This window comes from Syngnathus typhle, linkage group LG17, assembly GCF_033458585.1.
Source record: "Syngnathus typhle isolate RoL2023-S1 ecotype Sweden linkage group LG17, RoL_Styp_1.0, whole genome shotgun sequence".
Taxonomy (NCBI): domain Eukaryota; kingdom Metazoa; phylum Chordata; class Actinopteri; order Syngnathiformes; family Syngnathidae; genus Syngnathus; species Syngnathus typhle.
In genome coordinates, this window is record NC_083754.1 from 5,911,626 (window position 1) to 5,935,071 (window position 23,446).

At 44.5% G+C, this 23,446-nt stretch overlaps 2 protein-coding genes and 1 long non-coding RNA gene across 7 annotated transcripts in view; 1 reads left to right on the forward strand and 2 right to left on the reverse strand.

Annotated features, from left to right (window-relative positions):
- LOC133170068 (uncharacterized) overlaps nt 1-23,446 on the forward strand; it is a 102,772-nt gene that overhangs the window by 30,177 nt on the left and 49,149 nt on the right. The gene's annotated exons all lie outside the window — the stretch shown is intronic.
- On the reverse strand, nt 3,113-7,875 carry LOC133170005 (fascin-2-like). The gene is made up of 5 exons (XM_061302622.1): nt 6,931-7,875; nt 4,077-4,233; nt 3,882-4,003; nt 3,638-3,805; nt 3,113-3,569 (listed from the first exon to the last, which is right to left on the reverse strand). The coding sequence occupies exons 1-5, from the start codon at nt 7,751-7,753 to the stop codon at nt 3,364-3,366; spliced, it is 1,476 nt and encodes a 491-aa protein (XP_061158606.1). The 5' UTR covers nt 7,754-7,875; the 3' UTR covers nt 3,113-3,363.
- The window catches only part of LOC133169948 (BAH and coiled-coil domain-containing protein 1), a 46,222-nt gene continuing 40,791 nt past the window's right edge, over nt 18,016-23,446 (reverse strand). For all 5 annotated transcript variants that reach the window (XM_061302507.1, XM_061302506.1, XM_061302508.1 and 2 more), the window contains 10 exons: nt 23,342-23,413; nt 23,133-23,265; nt 22,931-23,051; nt 22,664-22,739; nt 21,976-22,084; nt 21,782-21,895; nt 21,561-21,707; nt 20,252-21,483; nt 19,951-20,187; nt 18,016-19,880 (listed from right to left, as the gene is read on the reverse strand). In XM_061302507.1, coding sequence (XP_061158491.1) covers nt 19,671-19,880; nt 19,951-20,187; nt 20,252-21,483; nt 21,561-21,707; nt 21,782-21,895; nt 21,976-22,084; nt 22,664-22,739; nt 22,931-23,051; nt 23,133-23,265; nt 23,342-23,413 — 2,451 coding nt within the window. In that variant the 3' untranslated portion in view covers nt 18,016-19,670. The remainder of the gene's footprint in view (nt 19,881-19,950; nt 20,188-20,251; nt 21,484-21,560; nt 21,708-21,781; nt 21,896-21,975; nt 22,085-22,663; nt 22,740-22,930; nt 23,052-23,132; nt 23,266-23,341; nt 23,414-23,446) is intronic.

Here is a 23,446-nt window from a genome sequence, read left to right on the forward strand (position 1 = left end):
AATTACATTTACAAATCACAAATGGCTCTTCAGTCAATATACTTTAAATATGTATTTGTCAATAAGTGTGAAAATGTTATCATACGTGTGGGGTCAAATTGTACAGGTAAGTGGCAATTTAGTACTTGTTTGACAACTGTGCTATGTTTTTGTGGTGCAATTAAAAAACACTGTTTGTAGACACTCAAAACACAATACAGAGAGAATAATTGAGTAGCTAAAATGAAGAACGGCTGAGATCAAAACTCTAAACCTCTCGACTCTTTTTTTTTTTTAATTTCTGCTCAATTTCAGAGCTTGGGCTTTGAGGTTCAGCTGCCTTTCATTTTTCATAAAGGTGCATATGTGGCGTGGAGGCGAGTCATTCGGCATCTCCACAATACCCGCTGCGCGGTTGCATTTGGCGTCATGACAACGCTGGAATGGCCAGCGAATACGGACAAATGACGTTTTGGACCGCAATGATCTTATTCGACTTAGAGTTTAACTCTCCAACGCAAACACTGAGTCACATGAAAATAGTCCCGACTTTCTGTTCATTTTCTACGCTTTGCTGCATTGGCCATGCCAATCAGAAAGTACAGACTTTACGCCGTCTGTGCCGACACTCCAGCCCGGTTAATGAACTCGATCCTTTCGCCTAGCTGTCTCGGGGGTGGTGTCAATGGCCTTAACGGTGTGTGGCTCCAGATTGGAAAAGGGAATTGGCGCACTTCACCCCAACGTCGATCGTGCACTGCCATTTTCTGCACCTTCCATAAACATGAGCAGGTGTGGGCTTTTATCCCCATTTTCAATGATTTTCTGGACAGTTTGAATATCTGTCATGGGTTTCGGAGTAAACCGGGATATGGAGGATTTCATTTTGATTCGCTATTGTTTCAACAGGTGATAATATATTTCTGCTGGAATCAAAGTTGACTTGTGCTACTTAAGAATGTAGTGTGGAAGGTATTTTTCATTCGTGCTTGTGCAGTTCACGCAGTGTTGAAAGCCTTGCTTCCTATAACCCGCTGTCCACCCACAACTACCTGTCAAGAAGCCTCAGTATGACCCTGCCGGTAAAACGATTCATATTTCTGTGCGGGTAATTTGAAGAATTGACTGCTGTGATGATAGTGAGCGTTTTATCTTTAGAGTTGTTTGTTCACGATACCGTGAAAATCGAAGACCTCTAAGCTGGTGATATCTAGAAACCCATCCAGATTCTCTGAAAAAAAATAAACCTTGTGTTTTTATTGTGATGGCAGATCTCGGAAGCCCGTTTTGGTCAACATCGAATAATTATTACGTAGCTTAGTGATATTATTGCAAATTTATTTTTGAATTGTCTTACCGTTTCTTCACATCTACTTGTGATATTGTTCACTCCTCACATAGAAATGTTGACTGCGTACTGCAAAGTTTTTATGAGTTGGACGCGACGAAGAAAGTTTTCCGCCAGAATAATGAACCTCCATGGAATATGTTATATTGACTAGATTGCGGTGACCTTCGAGGGCTCTATTGTGCGATACAGTTTGAATGCGGGACAGTATTACGGGGCGCTGCAGTTATTTCAAGGACGTTTAAATTCTTCACGTGTGTCCACTTGGACACGTCGACCACGTGCTCTGCCAATGTTTCACGGCCGAGTTTGTCGAAAAGATATCAGTGCTGCCGTGAATGTTTACCTTGAGTCAACCATTCTTTTCGTATTTGCCAGTTGGAAAACTTCGCTTAGCATGAGGCGTTCTCTCTGAAGCGCAACTTTGTTGTCCTTGTTTCGTATGTATGCTATTAGGATAGTGGTTTGCACTTGAGGTCGAGGTGAGGTGGAGTTGTGTGCTGGCGCCAGATGTTGGGCCTTTATGCCAGCGAGCGTGCTAGGATTCTAAAAGTGGCTGGCATCAAGCTGCGGCGTTTGTCTCAGCCCTCGGAACCTGACTGTGTGTGTAAATTGAATCAATGACAAGAGGCACACGCTGCCCTCTAGTGGAGGCAATGAAAACGTTGCATGTACACAGTTGAGGCTTGTGCCATAGCAGAATTTCCTGACAAAGCAAATCTCATGTTGGTTCCTTAGACACATTTAGATTTTATTTCTGCAGTGTTTTCAGAAAACCTTTGATGGACAGTGTGCAAGTGGAGAGGAAGGCCAAAGCGTATTGGCCGTGATTGAATCTTAGCAAGTGTCACTTTTTAACAACAGTGCCAACTCCAGGCGCAAGATGAAACCGTGTTAACTTAATGGCTCGTGTCACGCTGCCATCATACCGCCGTCTACTTACTTCAATATATTTTGCAATTTTTAAGCTTACTACCAAGCCTTGCTCTGCTTTTGTTTGTGATGAAATGAATTGTTTTGGGGATCATTATTCTGGATGACCAGTTTTAGGATTCTGCTAGCGGTGCTTAACTGACACGGTGGGCGTTAGCAAACACTGCATCGATCGATTTGTGGTCTTGCAAATTCTTGCTGCAATCTCTATTAGCATTCACTGAGGTAGCCGTAGCCTAGCCAATGAGCTTAGGTACTGTTGAGTGCAATGCAGAAACCTTTCCCACTTGACACTGATGGGCGCATTTCATTATCTTCCCCATTTACAACATACTTGTTCCACCAGGCATGTTTTTTTCAAAGTTTGCTTTACTGTACATTGCTTAGCATGAGAGAACTATACAGTTCATTTGTGCGAGTCCACTTTGTGCCATACTGTGTTTTATGGAAGCTGTAAATGGTCCGTTAAAATGAATGAAAACTCCGTCTTTAAAGACAATGGGGCATTACCGATTGCTCGGTGTGACGTTTAGCCTCGCCTATGGAGCATAAGAATTAAAAGCATCGGACAAAACAAAGGGCTTGATGCGGATGCTAGCTAAACTAAGTGTGCCTGTTTCAATATTTCAACAGATCTGGATTTTCTTTTCCAGAATTTTAGTGGTGGTTGTTGAGAAAAATAATTTTGAATGGATGGTATTTCAGAAATATAGTTTTTGACTTACCAAGATGGATCGTTGCATATTGTGGTTCAACAATCGGCTTTGCAAAATAACACTTGAAAGGCAGCGCTCGTAATAATGGTTGCGGGTGTCTGCTTGGACGTGATGTACCTTTGCTGACCTACATATTTTAACTGGTTGTGTTTTTCCATCATGTTGCCAATGATGCGGTCATTTGAAAAAAAAAAACTAAACAAAACCACACGTCTCCCTAAATGTCTTGACTGGAAAATGCAATTGGGCGTCTTCTGGCTGCTGGTATAAAAAGATGGCATGAAAATGTTAGCCAGCCAATCCACTTTGTGTGAGCTGACAGCAGCAGCTTCTTCATGCTTCTCATTATGGTCTTGCACTGTGTTAGGACACTGACTTGATGAGGTTTTAGTACTCCCAAAGAGACGATGCATCAACTGAAGTGCGATCGCCCATCAGCGTGCCTCCTTGGTCTCCCCGAAGGTACTTCCCGTTGGAACCTTTGATAGCTACTCGCCCGTGTTCCAGGAACTCCAAGAAAAAATCTTCAGCCTTATCTCCGTCCGAGCACACGAGGCCACTACTGGAGACGTACCAGAACTTTCCAGTCACACCTGCCGAAACACGGGTTAAATAAGCGCGATTGTGGATGTATTGATCGGGAAAAGTTCTGAAAACTGACATTGCACGTTGTAGGCTCCGTCGTTGAATATCAGTGAGAAAATGTCGTAGACCGATCGATTGGCGTTGAGAGTGTTGGAGTTCTTGTGGTGACACACAAAGCCGTTCTCTCCGCGAAGGATCAGCATGGGTCGGTTGATGAGCTTCATCAGAAACAATTCATCCTCGCCTTTAAAAACAAGACATAGTGTACTGTTACAGCAATCAAGTTTAAGCCCCGCCCCCCCGCCTCCCAGAACACTTACCTACTGCATCGCTCACTGCTGAGAGCTGCCCGTTTTTCTTTGTGCAGACGTATTTGCCGTTACTAGCCTTGAGAGCCACTCGCTGGCCTCGCCACTCGATGTCGAACATTGTATTGATCTCTCTGGGAGGGGTACATACAGCTCAAGATCAACTAATTTCTATAGCTCTATAAACATCTTTTACCAGCTACTTACACTTCTGATGCGGTGGACTGGATCTCTCCGTGAGTCACAAGAGTCCAGTAGGATCCCCCGTTTGTCCTGAACGTGGCCTTTTTGCTCCTCTTGTCAATTTCCATCTGGAAAGTCTCCATGTCTGTTTCTGCGTCCTGATTGGCTGAAATGCTCACACCTGGAAGCAAGAAGAGAAGATGGCTCCTTGAGATGCTACTTCACACCGGTATTTTTGTTGCTTGTTCTTCAAGGACGTCATTTCATCGGATCTCACTCATTTAACAGGTTATGACTGTTAATCTTTGCATCATTGATTTATTTTATTTATTTTGCAAGTCTTGGGGGAAGTCTTGTGGCCTGCAGATGGCGTTAAGACAAGCATGTCACGTACTTTGAGGCTTTTTTTCCCCATCTTTTAATTGGGAACCTTGTCCAATGGGTCATTTGATACGTGATTTTTAGAAATATATATATTTTTTTAATGATAGTTACTGCAAATAAAGTCTTTGCATACAATTTCCTGTCAGTCAGCCGGTGCCCTGGGGGGCCCCTCGCTTGCAGCCAATCCAATGTTTTCTTCTTAAGCCCTCACGAATTAGCTCCGTCTGGTTCCTTGTGTCAGGTGGTGGCGAATACACTCACAGACGCGTATAACTCAACGGTGTCTGCTGCGGGTCAAATTAGATGCCACGGAAATATCCTTCCAACCTCTTTCTTAAGCCTGTTACAACCCTAATCCTCCACAATCACCCCCCCCCCCCCCTCCCCGCTCATTTGCTTGGTGTAATTCCCTGAGTGGTGAAATGCAAATCTTCACCGCGGGGCCCACTAAGCAGCTTTCAGAAAACGTGAAACTGCCACCAGGACCAACAGTAGAGTTTCGAATGTTGGTCTGATAAAATAAATGGAGGGTTGTAGAAACATGAACCTAAGTCTACTCCAGTTAAGATGCTCTTCACTGATGGTGTCAGATGTTGTAATCGAGTCGAGGGAGCGCAGCCTGCGTATTACTTGCATGAGTAATTTTTACAGGAGAAGAGAACGGATCACATCTCGCAGGCTGACGTGAGCGTCGTTTCACAAGGCTCGGCTGTAATTATTTGTCATAGCCACACCGGCGTGTTTGAGAACCAAGATGGAGAACGGAGAACTTCCCTTCAGTGGGGAGGGACGGACAGTAAAGACTGAGCGGCGTCAAGGTTTAGCTCATTGACCCGTAGAGGACGATTTCGTCACGGCATAATTTCCTCCAGGCTGAGATGACAAAGACCATTACTATAATTACCTCCACCGTTTGGCTGACGACCATTCGGGGGCACGCACACAAGATAAACTCGGCTTTCTGCTATTCGTTATGGCTTCTTAATGTGACCGTCTTTTCTTTTTTCTTTTTTGAGTAATTCAGGGTCATATTAGGCCTGGCGACCGGTCCAGAATTCGTCACATGGAAAAATAGTGTTTGTGTTGATTTTGTGGTCCAATTTAAAGGGGAAGTCAAGTCATTTTTTCTTTCAATAATATGTCCAATGTGCCCTTTGAGTCTAAACATGACATTTTGCCTTGTTCTGCCACTTGCTGTCGACTGAAAATGACATCACGGTGACTTAAGGGCTCAGCTTGAGAAGGGCGAGTGAAAAGCCAGAAAACTCATGAGCCCTGATTATTTTTTACTATCAACATAATCAAATTCTCATTGTTCTAAATGAAAACCGAGCGTGATTGTAGATATGGCAAGACCGCCAACCTTAATTACATTGCGTTAACCGCGAGCTGTAAAGAAAAGTGTCAAGTAGTAAGAAGGAAGAAATAAAAAATTACAACTAAGTGGACTGTGAAATCAATTGTAAGAAATAGTCCGAATGTCCGGCACTAATGTTTTCATGACCATTTGCATTCATAAATCCACCTTTTAGTCTGGCTTTCGTTCACATGATTTATGTTTTAATTCATTTTTATGTACTGCGTGCAAGCAATTACAGTCATGTAAATAGAATCCTCGTACTTACTCGAGCAACCTTGGAACATTTACAGAGAAACACAATGCAAGCTTAATGCTAATGTATGCAAACTGTTTTGTGAGGCTTAACTTTGTCCTGTGGGAGATTTTAGACAAATGTATTAGAAAGTTCTACAATTGTAAAGCAACACAGTTCACTTTAATGAACATCTATTTTGTTTATTTATCGGTGAATGCTGCTTTGTTTCTCGTTGGCATGGTTGTTGTGGAATATATATTTTTTTGCAGCTTGCATCTCCAATCTCCAATACAAGGACTTGCTAAAAGCCACAGTGGGCTTTTGTTTTGGGATTGTGCCTAAAGTTGTAGCCCTTGGAACTCGGATTACAACAGGATCAGATTTTTTTTTTTTTTAATAATGGGATCATTGTGTCAGAAATACCAAAGTTTAACTGTTATAATTTAGTGTAGTTGTATTTTTGGTTAAGATTATTTCATTATTGATTCTTGAGATTTATTTTGTAATATCAAAATAGTATTCAAGCAAATATGATGGGATAATAAAATCGTCCAGTCGGCCAGTATATCCACAGAAACCTTTGAAACGTCCACTGTGAAATAGAAATATAATTTTGTCAGAATCTCGCGGGTTTTCTGGGTTTGTGCTACACTTGTTCTATACTGACATTTGAAAACAGGCTGACATTTCAAAACCCAGTTAAGTATGAAAAATACTCTACTCAGTCACCCACAAAACATGAATTTAAGACTGTGTTATTTTTTCTTCTGGTTTACGCGTAGTGTGAGGCTTTGCGAGTGATGGACCGCTTAATTGCCTCTTCCTGCGAGTTTCCTTTTCAGTTGTCGTGTCGTGTTCTCCGCCGCCTGGCGGCAACGATGTGCGCTTTGCCGAGTTACCTTGCTTGACGGAGACAAATCTGTTATTGGCGGCTTGAAAGACGACTTGCGGGTGGCTTTCTTCAAGGTCAAAGAGCTCATCCTTGCCCGGCTTGGAGCATCGGCCGGATCGCAGCGTTCCTGTGGGACCCACCGGGGTCAGATATTTGCCGTCGCAGTCCTTGAAGGCCAGCTTGCCTGATTTCAGCTCCAGCGTGAAACTGGTCGCGTTGGTGTTCCCCTTGACGAGTTTGCCATCATTACTCAGGAAACGCCCGTCGCAGGTTTTCAGGCTGTACTTGCCGTCCTGGTAGACCAAGGTGACCAAGGAGTCCACCCCCCAGGGGATGTTGCTGTCCACCGAGATCTCGCCGTCGGAGGCTGACAGGTGAGCGTAGCGTTTCCGCGCCACGCTCAGCAAACTGGCCTGCGGGTGCAAGGCCAAATGGACCGCCCACAACTCCTGCTCGCCAATCACCTGGGCAAAGCAGGACAGGTAGTCGGCAGAGCCTCCAAAGTAGCGGAGGTAGGACTCAGACTGTAGCGCCCAACGGCCATCAGACCGGGGGACGATCTGAAAGCGGCACTCGGTGTCGGGACTTTCAGCCCCGCACATAATCTTGCCGTCCTTGTCGGACGCCAGGTAACGTCCCAAGTGACTGCGAAGGAAAACCACCTGGCCGTCCTGCTCGTCCTGCTCCAAGGTCCAGATCTGCTTCTTCTTCATACTGGTGCCAGAAGCGTTCACCTTGAAGCCAAAGGCCTCTGCTGTTAGGTAGCGGTTTTCGTAGTTGATGAGCCCAAACTGGAGCTTCAAGGCTTTGTTGATTCCGTTGGTGGGCATCTTTGCCACACGATTGGATTCCAAGGACGACAGGAAAACAGAAAGAAACCGAGCAAGACGCTCCAAATGAAAAACTCCAAACTGCTTCTCCTCTACCTTTAAGTCATAGATAGCTACTTATCTCCCTCGATGGAATCTTGAGTGCTCCTTCCGTCGCTTGTCACTTTCTCTCTCTCGCCGGAGCACTTGTGCAGACACTTGCTCTCGGTTCCTTAATGACTTGGGATTAAAATCAGCGGGACAAAGCACCTCAATCCAACAAGCTGCTGACGTCACAAATGCTTTCACCAACTGCAAATCTCTCCTCTCCACTCCTCCTCCAACTCAGGACAACACACCCGCTGTACCTTCAAGCACATCACCTTTCATTTACTCTTTCTTTCCTTTATCATTCAACCTTCTTTATGGTATCGCTCACTTTGCCGCTTCCACAATGCCATAACCTGTCGGATTAACCTTGCTTAGATCTGCCGGTGATCCGCAACCTAATTGGAAAATGCCCAACGAGCAAGGCTGCATTGTGTTGGCTCTCGTCTCACCTTTTTATTCAGCCGCTCCACTATCAACGAGCCATTCGGGCCTCAAGGCTTGAATGAAAAAGTCTTAAACCCCAAGGTGGTAACACAAAGGCGTCTTTATCAGCCACATGCTGTTTCAGCATACGTGAGTGCCAAGTCTTCCGTTTGCGAGCTTAGCTACCAAGAATTTAAATAGCCCATATTTGAATGCACGCACTTCGCTTATTTGCCTCTGCTGCGTTTTTTACTTTTGATTGAACTTGATTTTTACAAATCCTACATTCACAGCATCACCATAATGTGATGAGTTCATTTCCACCCATCAGCCATATTGAATATTATTTCCAGGTCATATGCGCTTCCAGTTTGTCTTTATTGCACTTTTGTAAACAGGATTCCACCTGTGCTCACTGGATGGCAGCATTGCAATTCTTATAAGTGAGATTATTTTTTCCATGAAGAATTTGGAGAGCAACACGCTCCCAAAACATTTAAAATATCATTTCTTGGTACTGAAAGTGTTTTGCTAGGTCCTGAAAGAAATATTCTGGGTTTAGGGATTGCAATCATTCTGCTAAAACAAAATTAGGGTTTGTTTGACCGACTCAAAATGATGCTCAACTGGCAAAGATGGTCAAGCCAGTCGATAAAAATTGTGGAGGGAGTAGTAAAAAGTCATAGTGACAAATTTGCTTGCAACAGTGAATCAAAAGAACTAGTTCCCCCTCAAGCCTATTATTATACATCTTTCAACCTTGCCGTTGTGATCCGATTGACGATGCGCTGCAGATGGCAGTGTCGACCAACAAATGCGAAGCGGCGCTTTCACGCATGTCTGCTCGTTTGGGCTGAACTGCTGACAAATGAAAAACATTTCCTAAGATGAATGTTTTTCATTTTCTCATCCGTCTTCAGGGAATTCCTCGCCTGGTTGAACACAAAACAAAAAGCTGATTTTATTTGTTTGTGTTTAAGGACACGGGAATAACCCCGGGTCCGTTTGTCTATGGAGAGGACAAGATTTTTAAAAAAAAATTGAGACACGCTGCGGTTGGTGTCACGTTACCTACTACTGACGATGATGCTAATATTCCGCTAATGAGGCCATCCTTTTTTGCCCCGCCCCCTCCCTTTGCACATCGAGCTTGCCTGGCACTCCAGGAGCCTTTCAAGCAATAACATTACATCATTTTTACGGTGGCGTCTTAGTGCTCGCTGGCTATTAGATGCCAGATTGCCAATTGGGTCTTTTAAGTTGCTCTGTGATTGAATGGCGACCACTCCGGGGTGCACCCTGCCTGCTGCCCAAAGTCAGGTGGGAGCACGGACGGATTCCTTTGAGTTATTTAGTCTCTTGTGTTTTTATCTTTCCATTCTACCAGAGGCAAAAGCTGACATTTTGCAAACGCTCTGTTCACTGTCATACTCCATGATTGAATGTGAGGTATGCCGGGCAAAGGGAGGAGGCATTGGTCACTTGCAAACACACACAGAGTTACATTTACACACCGCTCGCTCGCACTAAGCCGAGGTCTCCCCTGAGGGCACGGCCACGGATTAATGTGCCCCGTATGATTATTTCATTTGTAACTGTCCTGGGCCTTTCTCTGATAAGACCATTTTTCAACTTGTCATCCATTAGCACCTTTGCACGGCATCCATTAGCCCGCTCCGTTTAAAGGGCCAGCGACCGGCTTATTACGATTCGATTGCGAGCAAGAGTCAAAGTTGTCAAGTGACACAATGAACTCGATATAATCGCAAAAAGACTGAGGAACAAATGCTTGGAATAATTACAAAAGCGCCGATGCATGTAATGGCGTGACATTGTACGCGTTTGAAAACTGCGTTTGCCATCTAAGACGGGCTCATTTGCAGATTGAAGGCAATTAGAAATAATAGCTGGTTCGAAATTATTGCATGGAAGGAAATAAAACTGTTTTCAAATGTGCTTTCGCTTTCAAACTGACACCAGGACGTGACCCGCCCCCCTTTGGTTTTCTTCTGCAAAAACAAATGTCTTGTGGCTCTTTGGGATCCTCCGGCTACCTCTTCTAAAACCAGCCATGAGACGTGAAGTAAAAGTAGCGTAAAATATAAAATGGCTACATTGGCTGGGAATCTCCTTCCTCAGCAGCTTGCCGCTCACTGACCTCATCTACTGGATGAACCTCTCTCGGACCGTTAACGTCTCGGCCCCAATCCCAAGCCCGGACGTCTGCTCTCTCACCGCCGCTCCACCCGCCCGCCATAATTGGGACTTTACCAATGAGCTGAGTGTGGTCGGCCATATAAATGAGCCTTGCTAAATGTCAAGCCTTTTAATTCTCGCTTGTAATTGCACATTTGTTTTGTTGGCTGTCATTTGTTTTCAGAATCGGCCAAACCCGTTAAACCTCACTCGCCCCCTCCCCTTTCTTTGCCAATCAAGACGCAGCGTTGGTCATCCAGACTGAGAGGGAGAAAAAAAAAAAGATGGTACACCATAATTACAAATTCTCTTTCACACAGTGGACACTTGGAACGTAACCACAGTCAGTTCCAAACCAAAACTGCAACACATTTTAGTTTGGAGTCACGATAAAGCATGAAGCGACGCCTTTTCATTCCGCATTCAAATCCGTTAGTCATACTCTAATAGTGGATTTCGCCGCGCAGTTTTGACCTTCACGCTTCATTCAGCCTCAATTCAGTGCAAATGTTTTCTTTTGTTGTCAGTCATCTGCTCCAAACAATACATTCATAATCCAAGGCTGTCAACACTTCTCTGCCGGTGCCCAAGTACGTGTTTTGAAGGCCGGTTCTGGCAGCCAATTGAGATACCACTGATAAAATTCTCATTCACATTGTATTCACATTTTCGTGTATTAACACACGCAGCCCAGCAAGAAACAACGTGGTCTGTTAAATTCCCGAACACGGTAAATGGGACATCCTCTGCCTTTATGGCAATTCCCTCTCCGGACTCCAAAGTCCAGGCTGATGTACATTGTAATTTATGTACGGCGTGCCTCCACATGTTGGTTGGGCTACTTAATGGTTGCACATAAAGCTCTGCCAAACATACTTGGCACGTTATTTGCCCGTCCTCACGTTTTACTGCATTCCCACACGGACAGATTGTAACGGTGAGTGATTTATACACACTCAAGTGAATGAATACAGTGGCTTGGCATTACAGAACACCGGTGATACCCAACCATCATCCCCCCCCGAAAACTTCAGCTGGTCAGTGGTTCCGTCAGACAGGTCATGTTTGTTTACCGTAACTTGGACATCGAACTTGAACCCTAACTCTTAAAATATTGATTAAACAATCCAGACCGTGGTAGATTCAAGTAACCACACAAGGAACGGAATACAGAACGTCGTGGGAGCTTCTCCCATTTAGTCGCAAACACATTCAAACCGTCTCCCACCAGCGATGCCATTTTGTCCCGACACTCCCCTCAAACTGACTACTGACGCTTGTCTGAACAAATCAAACACATTTGTTTCATTGGGGAACTTTTCATAGAGCAGCTGGGGACATGTCTTCGTCCCCCGGTTGTCCCCCCACCAACTCGAAATGTGGGTTGTGCGTGTTTACAACAGAAAGTGCCTGGCGCCGTCTCACTTGGCATCGGTGGGTAGACACTTGGCTGCTGCTCCAAGCCCAACATCGTTCACGGTCCCTGTATCTGCTTCGCTGTAATTCGGGATCTTCTGGGAGACATCCTTACTGTAATAATGGACACTTTTTTATCGAAGATTCCATCTGTTTTTGATTCTATCCTGGCAGCCCAAGAGCCGTTGGACAATTGAGCTGTAATTCCTGAATTTGTTAATGGGCCCCAGGCTCCAAGTTTAAATTGGGGCGAACAGCCGGTTGGCAACGATTGTCAATTGTTGCATGATGAATGCTTCTAAAGTGCCATGTAAAGACAGTTTGATCCATTTTCCAACCAAAGGTATCAAAAAACAGATTTTCTGTTGGCTTTTTAATCCTGTGACGTGAAATATTTTAAGAATGAGACAGATGATTGTATACGGTGTAATAAACTTGTTCAGAGTTTACGAAACCAAGAGGAGAGTGATCATCGTCAGTGGAAAAATGAACTTAGGAAAATGTGCTCTTGAGCCCACGCAATGGATTTTGCATGATTCAAATAGCGCTAGCTTCTGGACAAGCGCTCCAATGGTGTTCTGTCGAAGTGCTAAGCCCGCCCGAGCAGTTTGTACCGGATCAGCTTTTATTTCCTCGAGCACCTGTCAGCAAGATACACAAGCGTGCATGGATTTGGATTTGAGTGTGTTTACATGCCGGTGCATGTCCGTTACAAGCGTGTCAAACGCTTTGACCGTCAGTTCAAGCCAAGTGTTGTTCCAAGTCAACCGAAAGGGGCGGAGCTCTCTTATTAAGGAGTTTTTCGATTGTGTAATTGGATTCCAAAAGCGGCGGCGGGGGCTTGTATGCGCTCATTTTCACGAGCGTACATGCAACTTTCCCAAGCGGGCTACCTGATCCTATTACATTATCCGAAGCACATCAAAGGGTTAAGAGCTGTCTGCTTCTATAGTCATTAAGCCCTCTCTTAGCCACGGTAAATCAACGCCGAGCTGGCAGCAGCTGCTCTGATCACCTATTAAAACTTCCATAATGTGCCGTGTCTACCGAGTGGGTCCTGTAAGCCGACACCGAAAGCTGGACCGCAGATGAAGGCTCGCTTGAGTTGTCTGATCTGGTTCCGATGGTTAAGATAGCAGAGGAAGTTCAGAGATGATGGAAATGCCTTTGAATGTGGAAGCTATACCGTAGATCTAAGACACCGATAATAATAAGATGGTATCTGTTTTAAATCTTTAAGACGAAATTCACTACTTTCTAAGATAGCCTGACTTGGTGAAGGAATGTTAGCAGCTGGGGATGTTGTAATGAGTCACCAGTTTGACTCCAAAATGCTGTGCAAGATAATTTGATGACAACCTGTAGCCACTATTATGCTGCACACGTCATACCCGGGTAATTCATCGGCCAGTTTGACCAGATCAAGGCCATATTACCAGTCAGAGCTCATTTGGATCAATTCCGACCTGGGTGGTTAGTTCTGTTACCTTGTAAATGAGCTTAGTCACGTTGAGTATCTTAAAGGTAATGGCAGAAAGCCACGGTGCCATTTACTAGGGGTGTAAATCGCGGGTTTTTTCACGATACGATACAATATCGATATAAAGAACTACGATACGATATTTGCCGATATCTTAAAGCCTGCTGCGATTCATTCACGATATATCGTGATATAGTGCTCTACGATCGATTTTTTTTTTTTTTAAATAAAAAATATAGAACAATATCCTGATTTATAACAATTCATACGCAAAATCAACAAGGTACTGCAAACTCTTTATTTAGGAAATGACAAGAGTATTGTAGTATACAAAGTGCTTATTTTAACACTGAACTTTGATGTCGTGTTTTTTCTTTAAATGTGCGGCGAGATTTGTGCTCCCTGAATATTTGATCACCGCATGGCAGGATTTACAAACTGCACGTGTCTTGTCCGTTGAGCCATTTTTTCTTTGGAATCCATAGTGCTTCCAAACGAATGACTTGAAGCCTAAAGGGGAGCAAATTTCCTCGTCTCTTTGGACACTAGCCATAGCACCAGCCCAGGAGCCGCGTACTAGTTGTCGCCTCCCCTTTCACGCGCGTGCTCTGCTCACAACACAACAACGCCGGGCGCACTGCTCCCGGAGAGAGGAAGCAAGCAACAATGAACTGGATTTCAAAATAAAGTCGCGTCTAATGTCCGAGGTCAAACACGGCGATATAAATCGATGTTTACCTTTAGCATCGATGCCAATAAATCGTAGAGCATTATATCGATTAATCGATGTGTATCGATGTATCGTTACACCCCTACCATTTACCATTTAGTTCCCCGCCCTCCACATCATTTCAGTTTACAGCAACAGGCAGGTAGGCCTAACCACAGGCCTGCTTTTTGTCCCCATCCGGTCAAGAACATTGTGGGGAAATCAATTGCCGGGCAGGCTAGTCGGTCAACAGTCGGCTCCCATCAAAGTGTGCACTCAGGAAGTCCGGTCTCCATGGAGACACAAACAATATACGAGACTTCCCTCAGGTGAATTCACTGTTTGCCTCTGCCGACTGAATTGCTCCATTTAGCTTTCATTTTCTTTCTTTTTCTCTTTTCTTGCCTTTGACCCCTACTGTTCAGCCGCGGGCTCTGAGCCCACCTTGTCTTTCTCCGTGATTCATTCACTCAGTGTCTCCCCCACTGACGGGTTGACGTCGCTGAAATTCAAGAGAGGATATAAGACGAAATTGGTTTTCTGTACATAACTGTTATCACAGAAGAGCATTTGGTATTGGCCTCTGGCAAGGTTGCAGAGGTGTGTCGGATGATCTCAGTGTTGCCCATGCTTGCTCTGTCCTCACGTGTATAATCTCTTGAGCTCCTCCTCGTTGTTGAAAAGAAAGGAAAATTTATAGCTGTGTCCTGCATCCTCGAGTACGTACACTTGATGCTTGATGAGTTTCTTTGGAATCTAGCCCCAATGGATTTGTTTGAAGCAATAGCGCAGCGTCTCCAAAATGTCTGATCAAAGCCCGGCTTAGCGGCCCAGGGGCTTCAACTCATGTTAATAAGTTGTCTAAGTGCCAGTCACGAGGCTTACGAACACCTTCTATCCTGAGAGATTGTGTATTTTTAAAAGTAGTGAGGAACACTGATGTGTGTTTTTTTTGGCAACTAACGGAGTCTGGATTTTATAATCTGCTCAAACTGTTACTTTTTAACATGCAGATGTGTCTCTCAGCCGCCACGTCAACTTTTATTGCATCAGGTCACCACTTAGCTAAAAAGATCAAGATTGAGCTGAAAAATGCCGCGTTAACGAGCTGATTTTAGATTGCGACCGAGTTGTGCCTCAAGAAATTCTCTTCACCTGTTTCTGGTTTCATATCCAGTATACGTAACAACATGCAGCCCCTCCAAAGCATCGGCAATTGCATATTAATTTATGCACCGTGTCTCTTGTCCTTGCAGCCAAGTAGTTTGCCTTGCAGCAGTCCACAGGCTGCCTGGGGCTGTTTGGTGGCCTTTTGGACAGGTTTCCTGTCGCCTGACTCAGCACCAGCTGTGCATGCCAACAGGAAAAACACCCCCCCCTCCCTCAAAAAAATAAAAAAACTCCCAAGAGTTTCATGGTGTTGACCAAAATAGCCCAAGGGATACTGTACATAAAAGTGCCTAAATCATATTGGATAATCGGTATCTTGATCTGTATTTCCCGATATCAGGATGAGAACATGTCGGTGTGCAATGTAACCACGAAAACTGGCAATACAAACTGAAACTAAACTTAAGGAAAATCGTGCCGTCATGGAGTACGGTCATACTAATCCTTGCAGCTGGTAATGTGCGCCTCTTAAGTCAACAAATATCCAGAAAAATATTGGGATATAATTTTGAGGCTATATCGCCGCAAAAAAACCCCAACCTAATCAAAAGCAGACCTTGGTCAATTTTCATCGTGGTTTGACAAGCTCCTCTGACGGTTTCCCTGGCTGACTTTATCCCGAACGCTCTTGGCATTGCCGGAGTCTATAAGCTTTATGACTTTTGCGTCCATGCCAGCCAAGGCAGGCAATCATCGCGGTGGCAGCGGTAATGGCTGTCGACGAGAGCTCGTGCGGCAGAGCATTGTGGTTGGTTGAAGCGCCCACTCTCGTTATAATGGAACAGCTGTTTGGAGCGCCGTGCAGCAGAGCAAGTCAGCGCAGAGTCAATAGCAGAGAAGAGCAACGTCAACAGAGATGGGATGGCCAGAGCTGCTGAAAGGGGGTAAACACCCGAGACCAGGTTTGGGGTTGTCAACACGAGAATGCACAAAACACCACGACATGGGGGGAAATAGGTGATTCGGTAATTTGCGGTGTGAATTACATTTCCAGATTGAAGTGGTTCTTTTCAAATTACAACTGCGTACGAGAACCAAACTGGGATCCGCCTCACCGCTTTTTACGTGTCCCCTCTTAGAAAGAGCAAAGTCGTTACTCATGAGACTTCCAGTTGTCCGCCACCTGACCCCTTTTATGACAGGTTGTAACTTTACTTGCCATTACTGTACTGGCTTGTTGGACTGCTGAGATAACAACTGTGGCGGTTGGCAAGCTATCGTTTTTATAACGGCAAGATCCAATTGTACCTTTTGGTTGCAATCCACTCTTTGAAAGTGTCATAACGTCTCAGCAAAAAAATGAAGATTCTGTATCCTGTAAAATTTTCAACTTCAGGAACGTCCAACTTTCTCCGGCTGGACTTTACAAATATCATCCATCACGGTATAACTAAAGTAGGATTCGCAATATGATGAGGTTCCGTTCTATTGCTTTATAATTGATATGCTTAACAAGGAATGAGCGGGGCTTTAGTGCCCTTTAAGAAAGGGCACTCGGTATTTGATTGATATGTTTTTTCCTGCCAGGAGAGCCAGCATCTTGTTAAAACCCAGGACCTTACCTCAGCTACGTTTACCAGCCCCCCCCCTCACCTTTATCCACGCATCCAAACAGACTAATGCACACCAGGCTGTCTGTCCCCTGCTCAACCTCAACCCCCTTCACAGTCAGAGGCCAGACAGGGTCAAGCAGAGGGCGAGACATTTATGAGGTGCAGATATTTTGGCAAGAAAGTATTCCTCCTGTTGACACTGAGCAACGTCGTCTGGATGCTGAGCGGAGAGGAGGCAGTAAAAAAATAAAATAAATAAATACATGGTATATCACAATAGGTAACAGTCAAGCGACCTTGGCTTTCCCACGAATATTCGTTGAGCGGTTGCATCCCTTCCAACCCACATTTTCCAAATTAGAAGGCAGACCTTTCCTATCTTGACTGTGTATCTCAAAGCATGGCGAGGTAATGAGGCAAGTCCTTCTCCAAACAAAGAATGTTAACCTCATCATACTCGGACCCCCTTGTCCTAATCTCCCCCCTCCTGCCCGCACGCTGCTGAGACAGCAAAGGGCCGTGACTCTGACACGGGGCGGCGGCCATCGTCAACACAAAAGGTTGTGGTAGCAAACAGCCTTGTTTGTGTTCACTGGGCTGTTGTTGGAGATGACTGATGTCGCCATTAACCCCTGGTGAGGGCGTTGGTGGGGGGATGGGTGGTGGCGATGCTGCTCCAAAAACACCCGTGGCCCCGCAGTCATTGACCCATATTGTTTCACCTTCGGGCCCTGTCAGCGGTTCATTCACTATTAACAGAGATAAGCGTTGGCAAAGCTGACAGGGATGGATGCGGACATTTTAAATTTCTACCGAATCATTTGTGATCATTTCCTTTACATTTTATATATCGAGTCTAATTTTTTTTTTTAAATCTGGTTTTTCTATGGCTCCGCCTTCTTTTTGTAGCTTGGCACGAGTGTGCTCCCGCTTAAATGTGCATCGACTGTATCTCTGAATCAGGCGCCATCATATTTACAGAGCTTGGCAGTTAAAGCCAGAAGGCTTTATCTGATGCTGTGACAGATCTGTCTATTTACCATGGAACTCCACGCTCGCCCAAACTCGGCTCAGCCCGAGACACTTACACAGAAAGACTTAGCACAACAAATAAAATTTGGCAGGCGAAGGTCTGATAAGTGTTCTCCAAATGTAACCTCAAATTCTTCCGCATCGCGATGCGTTGACGAGAGCGCAGCCAAAAATCACAGACGTAATTCGTAGATGTTTGTGGACGAGAACAATCCAGTGTTTTTATTTCTTTTCACTGTTTGGCCTCTAGAAGACCACTTTTATTTAAGAAATGCAAAATGCGACATCACACCCATTTTTGAAAAACTGTCACATTCTCATAAAGCGCTCTTGGACAAACAGCAACGTTGACGTGAAAATAAATAGTGTTGGCGAACAAAATAAACTTTTGTCAATACAAGAGTCAGGATTGCATATAAAACAAGACTAATGTAGACAAAACGGACTTGGCACAAATTAAATAAACTGAAATGAACTTAGTCCATTGCTTTGTGAATCTGATTGTCCTTCACAGTTACTATCGAGTATGTGCGCGTACTGTACAAAATCGACATGATATTCAAATGGAAATAACATTTTTGAATGCTCAATCTCATATTTTGTCAGTACCTGGACGTTCATGCTCACGCTCCCTGGCGGGCTTTTAAAACTGCGAGAAGCCACAAGCAGAGCCAACACACACAGCGGAGGAAGATTTCTGATCAGTAATTTCCGATTCAAATTCGATACAGGTGCTTTGCGATACGATAAATTCAAATCAAGATATTAAAGCCACTTTGGTATGTTTTTTAGGATGTAGCACATTGTTAGAAGAGCCAGTCTTGTTCTAAATTCATTTGTATGGACATGATTAGTGATGACTCAAATGTCATTCATATCTTAAATTATTATCTATGATTGCAGTCCGCTGGGGTCTGCCTTAAAAATCAGTTGAGAAGGACATAAATAAAAAATGATCGGTTAAAAAAACAACAAAATAACATTTACAAAAAAGCCACTTGACCTTTTTTTAAAACAGGACGACTCAGAATCTCTCAGAGAGCGAGTCTTGCCCGGTTATCCACCATATCCTTCTCTCTTTGTGCTCTGTCTGTTTCCGTCTCAGCAGGGCATAAGCAGTGCAACGCTAACATCTTCAAAAATGAGTTCCCAAAGCAAAAGAAAGAAAGCAAAAAATAACAACGACAACAATCTATACACATATAAAAATAAATCAATTGCAAACATGGAAAGATACATCTCATATGTACAATATAATCCCGTATAAAATAGCTTTTATGTACATATCGACAACAGACAACGATACAATATTCCATCTGTACAATCTGTACACCTGAACACTGAAGACAGGCGAGAGGTACTGAAGTGTATGGCTTGATTTGGATCCATTTCAAAATATTTACAGACATCGACTTTACACGTCGTCAACTTCCCTGGAATGACGAGGCTTTGGGAGAGTCCCGAGTCTCGCTCGCTTTCACTTCTTGGTTCAGGTAAGGCTACCTTCATCGAATTGGTCCTATAGAGACCGCGACGGCCTTGGCCAGCTTCGTTTCGGTGACACGTGATAGAAGCCAGGTTTATGAAACCGTTAGACCGATAAAACACCAGTTTTATTGATGGCTGTGATGCAAAGGAAGACCCAGAGTTCAGCCGTTTTACTTAAATGGTCCAAGTTTTCGAAGTCTTCCACGGAGGTTAGACATCAGTAGTCTCCAGTGTGTAGTCTCAGACAGCCCGAAACCAAGCAACACATCACTTTACAAGGCTAGAGTGGGGCTTCTTTGTAAAGTATTGGACTTTGATATTTCCGGCAGAGGAATTCTTCAGTAGTTTCCTCATGGAGGTTCAGCACAAGATCGAAACCCCTTCAGCAGTGACCAGCTGACCAGTGGTGGGGTCATAAGTCCCGGCCAGGTAATACAAATCTGGCACGGTACTGTTCGGCTTCTGATTGCGTGTCAGACTCTCATATTCCTCTTGACTAACGACCTGGCACTTATGAGAGATTGTCTGGACATCATTTTCATCCTCATGACATGACTGGTACAGGGCATGCTGGTTGGGAAAGGTTTGAGGTTAGTCAGAGCAAAACTAACATATTCCGGCAGAACAAACGTCTGCTTACCTTGCCGTCTCGCTGCCTTTTTCCTTGTTTGGTCTCTTCAGGGTGGTAGAACCACTTAACTTTGACTACCATGCTAGATGTCCAAGACTCCCAGAAGTTTTCAATTTTACCAATGTATGGTAGGTTAGGGCGCCCAGCTGAGAGGAACACGGCACAGTCTCCCACTTTCACTGCTTCCTTTCCTCTCACGATGCCCTTGTAGAAAAGCTTCTTAGCCTTACCTTTTAAGCCCCGCCTCTGTGGAAATCCAGACACGTCAGCAATCTTTCTTGATAAGCGCTGAAACCGATAATATCCTCACCTGTGTCGGGCTGCCAGACCATCTCCACATCTGGCGTCTCGCAAGGAATGTGGACATCTTGGGCCTCGGTATACATGAAATGTCATCTGGTAGCATTCTTGGTTTCTTGACAAATTCTCTCGATGACTTAGAGATGGAACTGTCGCAGTCTTTCCTCTTAAGAGATTTACTGTTGGAGACGTGTTCATCAAGCGGTCCTTTGGTATTAGAAACAGCCAACGCTTTGGCCACAAACGAATGTTGCCGTGAGGACGTGGAGGCTCCACTGGGTTGGAGGAGTCCTCTGTGAGAAGACAGGCAGTTCTGTAGCATTAGTGTCGAACTTTCCTCATCCTCTGAGCTGTAGGACGAGTCGTTGTCAGAGGAACATAAGCTGGAACTTGATATTGAGCCTGATGAAGAGGAGCTGGATGAACCAGAAGATGAGGATGAAACTGCAAGATGAGAGAGAAAATGTCCACCTGTCCTTAGACCCCCTGAAGCTAATCTAAGTGCAGCCCTTTTCCTCTCTTGCTCTTCCTCCTCTTCATCATCCATATCAGAGTAGGAGCTATGACACTCTCGGTGCGAACTGAAGCCCAAGTCTCCATATTCTCCTAGAAGCAATGGAGGCTTTCTTTGGGGCGTTGTTCCTTTCAGGAGAAGTTCTACCCTCGAGTTGTCACCCTTTTTGTTGTCTTTAACAAGAAGGACCGGATGTGAGTAACCCTGCGTCTTGGGCATTCCACTCAGACTGGAAGAGCCGCCTCGCAGCAACAGAGCCTTGCTGTTCTTGGTCTTTGGGGAAGTTACTCCTTCGTGATCTAATTTGACCAGAAACTCCTGACTAGACTTCTTCACCCTGGGTGCAACCAATTCGTCTGGTCTGCGTTTCTGTCCGTAAATCCCACTTTTTGGACCGACAGATGAATATGGACGTGATCCTGTGGACTTGGTACAGAAAGAGGAGTAGCCATTTGCAATGCTGCTAAAGGAGTCCACCTCAAAGGAGCTACTGCTGAAAAGCCCTTTGGATTGGGTGGAGGCAAGCGGTTGGATGGGAGTCAAGGCAAATGAGTCATCCTCCCTCAATCTCAAGGCCTTTCTCTGTGTCCCATTGAGCTGAAATAGATTGTGGGACGTCCTCTTCCTGGTGCTCGTCAATGAAGGCCATGCCACAAAGAGGGAAGAATTTTTATTGGCATTTTCAGCCAGCTGTTGCTTTTGTTTTTTCCCAGATCCCTTTGGTCTCCCTAGGATGAAAAAAATTGCGGTGTCATTATCCAAGCTTTCTTGAAATTTAGGACAAATATAGTGTTTTATTTCTTACCTGGTCTTCTTTTTGGGAGAGTTAGCGGTTGGTTGCTTTTGACCATACTGACAGTGTTGAATTTGTCATTGGCTGTATTATTGAAACTGGAGCTTTTCTTGACCTGACTCGAGCTGGGTCCATACGCAGCAGGAGATGTCTCCTCACCTTAGGAATTATACATCGATTTCAATAATTAGCATTTATTTACAGATAAACATCTTCAAAAGGCGGACACTCACAGCGTATTTGATATCCCGGCGGTAGGAGGCGGATGTTTGGTACAGAAATCTTCCCTCGGTCCCCGTCGTCAAACTCTACCATTACTCCTGGCCTCGCCTCATCGGTTGAAATCCCTGCGAGAAATAAACGTAAAATTTGTCAGAGTGAATATTTGGGATGTACAAGATACTAGAAATTGAGGTTGACGTCTCACCTCTGCGAACATAGCCTGGGTACAAGCACCGTGAACGTTCACTCCAGTAAGCGCACACCCTGGTTCCTTCACCTAGCATAGCTTCTGACTCGGGGCGGACGTCAAGGACCTGATACCCGGATGAAAATGTCATTATGGTTTGTTACAAGCTGTCCAAAATACCAGACACACATGTTGAAGCAGTTTGAGCAAACTGAAACCAAATTCATGAGCATCCAGTGTGCCGCAGTTGTAAGCGGTTGCTTACTGCGTGTCATGCCAATGTGCCAGTCAGGGCTGAAAGCAACGGAAGCCTGGATGTAGTTAAAGCCTGACTTGCTGAGTAATACCAAAGAAGGCCTGAATAGAGAGCTTGTGATTGCCGGTTGCCAGATCCTCCTTCCAACAATACAGGCAGCCCTAACATCCGCCTCTCACTGGGGGCTCTTTCAGGTTGCTTTCATTTACTGTTGCCATGACGAGAGACCCTTTTGAAAGATGAGGCGTGGATGTGTGTGCAAGCGTGTGCAAGAAGGCGCTCGGGGAAAATTGTTGATGATCTCTCTTAACGTCCAACAAAGGATCTTGCTAGTTATCTCAGGCCACTGTGAGTAAAGCGGGTCCAATATATGGAACTATTGTTCCTAACCCCCCATCAACTGAAGTATTTACTACAAGCTCAAGTCATGACTGTCGGAGATAAACTCACAGCTTCCCGAAGCAGTTGCTCCAATGAATAGATCTTTGCCCGGTTTCCCCTTTCCCCGTCAATTGTGACACTAAATCTGGAAACAAAAATGCGTATTTATTAGGCTTGATATCCTTGAAATTAATACAAAAATAATAATAATAATAAATAATAATGGTAATACATGACCAATACTTTAATTGCAGTCACTCACAAATGTCGGTTTTCTTAAAAATAAATAAATACAATTTCCCCAGGATAGTCAAAAAACAGACTGTCATTGCTTACATATCTGGGAAATCCATAGTGTGGATCCTGGCAGCATAAAGAAGCTCATCTCCCTTTGAGACCAGAATCTTCAGTCCATCCGTTAAGAGTTCTTTCGTCAAGACACAATTAGGAACTGCAACTGAAAAACGCAAAACATCCCAATAAATATTTTAGCATCCCTTCAAAATTACCACATGATGTGGTTTGTAATTTAGTTTACCTTCGGGGTTCTTTTTACCCGAATCACTGTTGTCCTCGTCGTCGTCCTCTTCCGAGAAGCTGCTGCTATTCATCTGAAAGCCCTCATCGGCCGCAAAACTTTCCAACAGTCGACTGACTGCTCGGCCTTTTGTCTGTGGATCATCGAGGTCAAACTAGACAAATCTCAGAATTTATTTTGCATTTAAATAAGGTGACTGCTTCTGGTACCTGATGCTCTTTGGCTCTTCTGCCTCTGCTTCCGTCCTCAGTCTTTGACACCGGGGCCCAGCTATTTCTCCGCTAATGGACAAGATGATGGGGGGGTAATTATGA

Bases quoted from the DNA above. Each gene is read 5' to 3' on its own strand.
- LOC133170005 (XM_061302622.1), bottom strand. From the start codon at position 7,753: ATGCCCACCAACGGAATCAACAAAGCCTTGAAGCTCCAGTTTGGGCTC. The intron at 4,004-4,076 runs GTAAGTAGCTGG...TACCCCTCCCAG, and splicing joins CAGTCCACCGCATCAGAAGT to AGAGATCAATACAATGTTCG. The intron at 3,570-3,637 runs GTCAGTTTTCAG...GTGTTTCGGCAG, and splicing joins CGGAGCCTACAACGTGCAAT to GTGTGACTGGAAAGTTCTGG.